Source organism: Panicum hallii, chromosome 2 (genome assembly GCF_002211085.1).
Source record: "Panicum hallii strain FIL2 chromosome 2, PHallii_v3.1, whole genome shotgun sequence".
Lineage (NCBI taxonomy): Eukaryota > Viridiplantae > Streptophyta > Magnoliopsida > Poales > Poaceae > Panicum > Panicum hallii.
This window is the reverse complement of record NC_038043.1, coordinates 56,548,846-56,556,306: the sequence shown is the minus strand read 5'-3', so window position 1 is coordinate 56,556,306 and position 7,461 is coordinate 56,548,846. Positions and strand designations below refer to the sequence as shown.

Here is a 7,461-nt window from a genome sequence, read left to right as displayed (position 1 = left end):
AATAAAAATATTATATGAATAAGCATACATATGCTTACATGAAAACAGTTGAGATGATAAAAACAATTTTGATATAAACTTTAAAAACATCAATTCCTGAATAAGAAAGTAACATATTACATGTCATCGTGATGGAATTAGTTGTAAGAATATTAAGATAGAGAAGTTACACTCATACCATGCTATACGATAACTGTGTGCTAAACAAATGTGTTATACTAATTGGTTTATTCAAACAAAGAATTAATATGGCATTTGACTGGATAAATATTTTATAATCTTAAATTGTGTTCTGAAGCTTTGCAATCACACAACTATCATTCTAATTTCAATAAATGTTACAAACACCGCAATATTACTATCAAAAATTGAATAAAAAACAAATTGAAATAATTATTACAGATTATCAATCAGCAAAAGCTTGAAATATAAATGATGTTCATTACATAAATTATGCTTTTTGGAGCATCCCATATTACAAACCTAACACAATCTGCATAATAGTTGGTAAGATACCTAATATTTTTCTTAAGATGATAAACATAATGCGTAGCTGGATCGGAACCAACATATTAACTTGTGAGAGATCAAACCATATCAAGGAGGTCAGACTTGAAAGTTTTGCCCAACTGAATCTTGAGCTTCAGGGTGGGCCACTCACCAACTAGCTTAGTAATAATAGGCAATAAAATTGATACAACACAGATTGCAATGGCCAATACCTTGAGATGAGGGGCCAAAACAGTGTATAAACCAGTCGCGAATGCTGTGGCAGTTGCCATGTATGCAAACCACATAAGCTTCTTTGTAAAAGATCTGTAGTAAAGCAAGAATTCAAGATCCTCCCACCTTGCTATGATGCATACGAAGGCAACAATAAGTGAGGAGCACATTGCTAAGGTGTCGGAGATCAAGAACGCCTTAAATGCAAGGCTCCTACCCATAACGGGGAGCCCCTGACTTCCAGCATCACTACTGTATCCTCCAGGCAAGGTAAAAGCAGCAGCAAAGGTGATTGTCGTAATGAGGATCGCTACTAAAGAAGTGTTTCCTGTGTATGTCTGAGTCAATGACCTGATATCTTTCTTTGATTTTTCAATAACTACAGCTTTTATTGACCTTTGAAGATTATAAATTGCCCCTGCAGCTTCTGGATCTGCTTTTAACATAAGCATGGATACTTCATTCTGCATTTATTACAAAGTTACAATTGGAAATCATAAGAATATGATACTCATGGAACTATAACTAACTGTGGTGGTGACAGACTTGTCATGTTATGTGTTTTTTTTTAAGTCCAAACTAAAACTTTGCTTATTTTAACAAAAGTAAACAATCTTAAGTGTCCAAGTAATTAAAAAGATGATTCCTCTTCCAATTTAGTACATGTCAACCCCTCTTCCTCCTACTGAGCCGATGGTTGTGCATGTGAGTGTTTGTTATAAAGACTATTGTCCAAATCAGAGGGTATATGGAGTTCCCTAAGAAAGATAAGATTTACAATATTAATGCTATCTGGATTGTCCAAGTAACTAGGCATGATTATTTGAATGTTTGTTAGCACAATATCGAAACAGGGGCATTGTAGGGAGAATGCATACGCACCCAATTCAATGTCTTAGCGTGATCGACGGCATCAGATGGAACCCAGATTGCCGGGTTACCAGATCTATTGAGCATTGTGACGTCTTTGTCTTGATGACACAGTAATGCAGCGACAATTTTCGGATTACACTTCAGGATTGCACGATGCAGAGCAGTACAACCGTCTTTATCTCGCATGTTGATGAGTTTCCGAAGCTGTTGTGACTGCACAACAAATTCTACAAACTCTGTCTGATCACAGTGTACGGCTGTGTGGAGACATGAGGTACCATCTCTAACAATAGAGGGAGCATCTGGACAGTGTTTAAGAAGCTCTCGAGCAGCATCAACATTGCCTCGCTCTGCGGCATAGTGAAGAAGAATGGTACCATTTGTGTAGACTTCATATCCCAAAGAGAAGTCATGTTCCAACAACACTCTTAGCACGGAAATCTTGTTCTCAATAATGGCAAAACGCATTGGAGTACTCGCTGCGCTGTTTTCTTGTCTCACCAACACAGGACGTCTCTCAACAAGCATTTTGGCGATAACTGAAAACAAATCAAGTCACAAACAATGGTTGAGCACCATATATCATAGAAAATTTACTGTCTTTAGACAAAATCATATATAATCTCTCATACGGAAGAATTCCGTAGGGTCTAACCTGAATTGCCATTTCTGACGGCAGCATGCAGAGCATTGAATCTGGAGGTTCCCCCATGAGCAGAATCAGGAACCTCCAACAGCTTCTCGACTACATCTGTGAAATTTCTCATCGCCGCGATGAACATGGGCGACTCGTCATATTTGTTAACAGCTTTCGACAAGTCAGGCTCCACTTCTATCAGCTCGAGAGCGAGCTTCTTGTGTCCGCAGCGGATGGCGTGGTGCAGCGCATTGCATCCATGCTTGTCTTGGTTCAAGATTGCTTCGGTCAAGTGCCCGTCGTCGAGGCAGCACTTGAGCAGATATGAAGCTAAAGAGACATGGCCGCTGGTCACGGCGGTGATCAACGGTGTCTCGCCATCTGTGTTGACGGTGTTGAGGAGACGAGACTGCGTTTGTACTTCAATGATATATTTGCAGAATCCCTGGTGGCCATGAGCGGAGGCGATGTGGAGGCAGGTATTCCCCTGTGGAGTTGTTCCAAGCAGCATGTCCGGGTCATCCCGAACAATGCTCTCCATTTCTGCTGTATAACCAGCTACAGCTGCTTGCAGTAGACGTCTGTCCATGCCTGATGAACCAATGGTAGCTGTGCCGTCTGTGATTTGTTTACAAACGAAAGCGATATCTCCTTAATACGAAAGACTTGTATGCATGGTGCTCCATACAAGTGATGGAAGGCACCACTACATGCTGTCACAACTTAACTGTTGATTTTGTAGGATGTGTTAATAATTGGAATGTTGTTATGTGACAAATTTATAACCTTTGACATAAATTTCCTTTCCAATTATGGTGAATCAATTACTATTCATACTAGTTATAGGATGATGACGTTCAAAAAAAAAAGTTATAGGATGATGACTACTGTAGTATTGACATACGGAGTATTTGAACTATCTGATCTGAAGAATCCAGTGGCCTATGACATACTCCCTCCGTTTTTTTAATGTATGATTTTTTCTAATGTAATTTGAATTAAAAAAATCATACATTAAAAAACGAAGAGAGTATTTAGTGCCTCCAGACGGCACTAGTATGGATTGTTTGTTAGTAAAAGGATGAGGTAGGAGCTATGCAGCACCGATACGGATACGCGTATCAGTATCGGGCTGATACGGATACGCCGATATGGCATTTTTCTCAAAAAATCCGATACGCCGATACGCTTGAGTTTTTTAACAAATAATAATAATAGCAATAATAATGCAGAATAAAAAAAATTTAGCTCTCAAGTCTCAATTCTCAAATAGAAAATATGAGGAACAGCAAGTGAGGAACTGCTTGATTTGAGGAACAGCAAGTCTGGAACTCGAGATGTGCAGTGGACTAGTGGAGGGGAAGAGTGGAAGACGCCCAAACCTTGCGCCGATGGCCGCCTGGCCGGCGGCGGCCGCTCCTGTCTGCCTCATGCGCCGGCGCCGGCGGTGCCTTGGGCTCTTCTCCGGAGTCCGGACAGCCGTACAACGGCTCCTCTCGGCTCTCCACTTCTCCAACGGCCGAGCGGCTTCTCTCCGGCAAGCGGCGGAAGCTCCTCTCCGGCAGGCGGCAGCCGGCGGCGGCTCCTCTCCGGCGGGCGAGCGTCGGGCGAGAGAGCGCGGACGAGGGAGCGGCGGCCGGAGGGGTTCAAGGGATGTGCTGCACGCGGTGCGCGTTAGGGGCTTAGGGCAGCCGTTATATGGGCTGATACGGTCCAATTAGCTGCGAAACGTTTCAGCCCACGTATCGCGCATTTTTCTTTTTTTAATTTCGCCGACGCCGTGAGACCTTCATATATATAGGTCTGGGTGGTCTTCCCTTGGAATACAAGTCGGAATTCACGAGATAGAAAGATTTGGAACCAAAACCAACTCAGATCTAAACTTTCCTAATTCGGACAGGTGTGGGCGGTCTGACCGCGGGCTCCGGCGGTCGGACAGCTGGAGTACTCAGAGAGAGTTCGAAATTCGGGGCTCCTGGCGGGTTGTGTCTTCGGTTCATGTGAACCGAGAGCAAGGAGGAGAGGTGAGTGGTGGTTCACCGGCCGGAGTGATCGGGGTCACCGGAATCCTCACCGGTGGTGTGGAGGCGCGTCGGAGCCGGACAAGGACAAGGTGCTGGGCTTTGTAGGGAGTAGGCGGAGCTCCGGGTGAGGCTCTTGTCGTCCGGAGGTGGCCGGAGAGGCGGCGAGGGCTCGCCGGAGGTGGCTCGGGTGGAGGCGCTCGGTGGAAAGCATGTGCGGGTGGATTTCGGAGCGAATTTTCGGCTCTAGGAGATGCAAGGGGGCGGGCAATGACCATTTGTACTCTTGCCCAGGCCGGAAAGGGCATGAAAGTGGCCGGCGGCGAGGTCCTCGTGGCGGCGAGTGGTGGTGCTTGGCGCGAGCGTGCTACGGCTTGGTAACTCAGGGGTTGAGCCGTGGAGGAGGAAGAGGAGGACGAGGAGAAGGTGTAGGGACCGAGAGGAGGAGAGGATGCTCACCGGAGGTGACGAATTGCGGTGGCGACCGGATTTGGGGAAGAAGGGGGAAATCCAAAATTAGTGCCCGGTGTCGGTGATTGGGAGAAGGGGTGGTGGTAGTGAGCTGCGAGACGGGTGCGCGCATCTATTTATAGGGTCGGGAAGTCGGTTCGTGGAGGGAATATCTCCGGTGATGGCGAGATATTCCAGCCGACTTTGTTCCAAAATTGCGGCACCGACTTCTCGCTCCCCGAGGCGCTAACTTCGGTGTGCAAGTGGTAGGGAGGTAGGCAGGGCTGCGGCAGTGAGCTGTAAAGGAGGAGGGAGAGGGGAAGGAGGATACGGCACGGCTCCGGCGAGGAGAGCTCGAGCTCTCTGTTTTTTTTCGTGTGAGGAGGAAGATGACCGGGGCTGGGCTAGCTGGGACGGTCGGGCTACCGAGCCAGGGGAAGAAGGGGAAAGAGAAGAGAAGGAAAGGCCCAAGCCCGGGAGAAGGGGAAAAAAATAATGGGCCAGTCTGGGGAAGAGTAACTGGGTTTCGGCCCAGAAAAAAAATAGTGAAAGAATTGATTTGAACATTGATTTGAAATTTGGGAATCTAATTTATATACGAATTCAAATTAGGAAGGGAATTCAAACATCAAATTTCGGACAAACATAAAATCAATCATTTGAGCAAGAATTTTATTCTGGAAATCCCGAATTTCCTATATTGATTCAATCTATTTTAGTGAAATTTTATATAAAAATTTCTGATACTCAAATTTTAGGGTGTTACCCGTCATCCATGTTTGGAAGGTGTGGACCGCTTCTCAAGCCCCCATACTCTCAATCACAGGCTGCCGCTTCAAATATTCTATCCAACAACGAGGAGTAAAACCGAAACACACACACACACACAGAGTTTCATTTCAGACTGACGGATCCAATTATGGATTGAAACAAAGGATGATTTAGAGCTGAAACAAAGAGAGAGAGGAAAAAGTTTCATTTGAGGTCACCTAAGTTCCAGTGGACTGGTGTACGTAGAGGGAGGTCAGCCCGGGATGTGTTGCTGTTGGATACGGAAGTGCTTGCTTGTTCCTTTCCTTCACCACCGTATGCTCTCCATGCGATGATTATTGCCCTCGGGCACTGGATCCATCTTGGGCATCGGTGTGGTGTGAGTCAAAGAGCATCTTTTAGCTTGAATATATGCCAACCATTGTGCTTGTGCTTTTCACCACGTATGCCAGCCTTGTTCACGTGCAGATGTCGGCTGCATTATTGTTTCATTTCTCTCTCCCTCTTCCTCAGTTGTGGTTTCCCATAACAACAGTCACTGACTGACAATGACGCGTTACCAACTGCTAAAGTGGGCTCAGCCCATGCATTGGGTATAACCGGCATCTGCATGAGCCTATCTCCAGCGATATCCTTCAAATCCCATCCCTTTTTTTTCCTTCATATCAACTTCATTCTCTATACCAAACTTAACTCCAACAACATCCTCTATTTCCATCTTCTATACCCCACAATATTACTTTTCTATCCTTTCATCGGACCACCGTTTCCTCGCAACGCCGCCTGCCGCGCCCCGCCGCCCCGCAGCGCCGCGTGCCGCCTGCCGCGCCCCGCCGCCCCGCAGCGCCGCCAGCATGGGGGAGGTCCAGGCGTGCGAGGCGCACCTCGTGCGCACGTCGTTGAGGCGAGTGCGGGCCGACAGCGAGCTGACGCCATGCGGCGGCGCGAGCGCGTCCCGGCGGCGAACGCTCGCAGCTGACGCGAGCACGGGCATCACCGGGCTACGGGGACTCATTTCCCCCAGTTAATTGAAAGAAACGAGGATCAGGAGTGGGAGTTCCACGCCGGGCGGACCTTGGTGCCCATGGAGGGCCGGCGGCCGGGGAATCTTCGATTCCCGGCCGGCCGGTGGCCGGAGCTCGACATGGAGGCGTGGGGCGTGCGCGTGGGGCCGAGAGGGTGCGGTTTGGGGGCTTGGCTCGGGCGGAGGGTGGCCGGAGGAAAGGGCGCGACGTGCAGGGCTGGGCGGCGGCCATGGCGGGCGGTGGTGGCGCCTCTGCTCGTTACCGCGGGCGAGCGCGAGGAGGCGCGGAGCAGTTGGGGCGGTGGTGATCAAGCTCAGGCCGGCGACGGCCATGGCGGCGCCCGCATGCGTCGGAAGCCGCGTCGCTCGTCGTGCGCTGCTCGGGATGGAGGACGCCGCTCCTGCCTTCCTCTGTGCGGGACGCAGAGCTCCTTCTCCATTTTACCGCACGCGATAGCGGGTCGCGCTGGAGCGTTACGGGTGCTACAGTATCCCGTGTTTTAGAGAACAGATGCTTTTACCGCACACCGCTGGAGATAGCCTAAGGCAATGTTTGGTTATTCCCCTCTCCAAATGGATTGGAGGAGATTGAGGGATTGTTCATTTAATCCCATCATAGGGGGGTTTGGAGGGGACTGAGGGGGATTAAATCATCTACAAGTACCTTAGGGATTCTATTCCCTCCAAACTTCACCATTCCCTGCCAATTTTAAAAGAACCGAACATGCCCTGATGGGGATTAAATACCTATCATGTCACTACAGGATAATCCCCTCCAATCCTCTTCAATCTCCAGATTTAGGGGACTAACCGAACGCACCCTAAACAGGAACAACCAAAACAGAGATCGAGAGAATCACAAAACCAGAATGGATTTCAGCTTGCAACCCATGATAGGTGTAGATTTACTATTTTGTTATTTTTAGAGATAAACGAGGATAGTGTCGTGTGAAGTGCTGTCA

At 47.9% G+C, this 7,461-nt stretch overlaps 1 protein-coding gene across 2 annotated transcripts; it reads right to left on the bottom strand.

Moving 5' to 3' along the window:
- Positions 1–375: 375 nt before the first annotated feature.
- LOC112879464 (ankyrin repeat-containing protein At5g02620-like) lies at positions 376–5,916 on the bottom strand. 2 transcript variants are annotated; one of them, XM_025943717.1, is made up of 5 exons: positions 5,694–5,916; positions 5,471–5,548; positions 2,252–2,851; positions 1,606–2,135; positions 376–1,187 (listed from the first exon to the last, which is right to left on the bottom strand). In XM_025943717.1, the coding sequence occupies exons 2-5, from the start codon at positions 5,475–5,477 to the stop codon at positions 588–590; spliced, it is 1,737 nt and encodes a 578-aa protein (XP_025799502.1). In that variant the 5' UTR covers positions 5,478–5,548; positions 5,694–5,916; the 3' UTR covers positions 376–587. The 2 variants fall into 2 exon arrangements, with proteins under 2 accessions (XP_025799502.1, XP_025799503.1); XM_025943718.1 differs by lacking the exon at positions 5,471–5,548.
- Between the last annotated feature and the right edge of the window lie 1,545 nt (positions 5,917–7,461).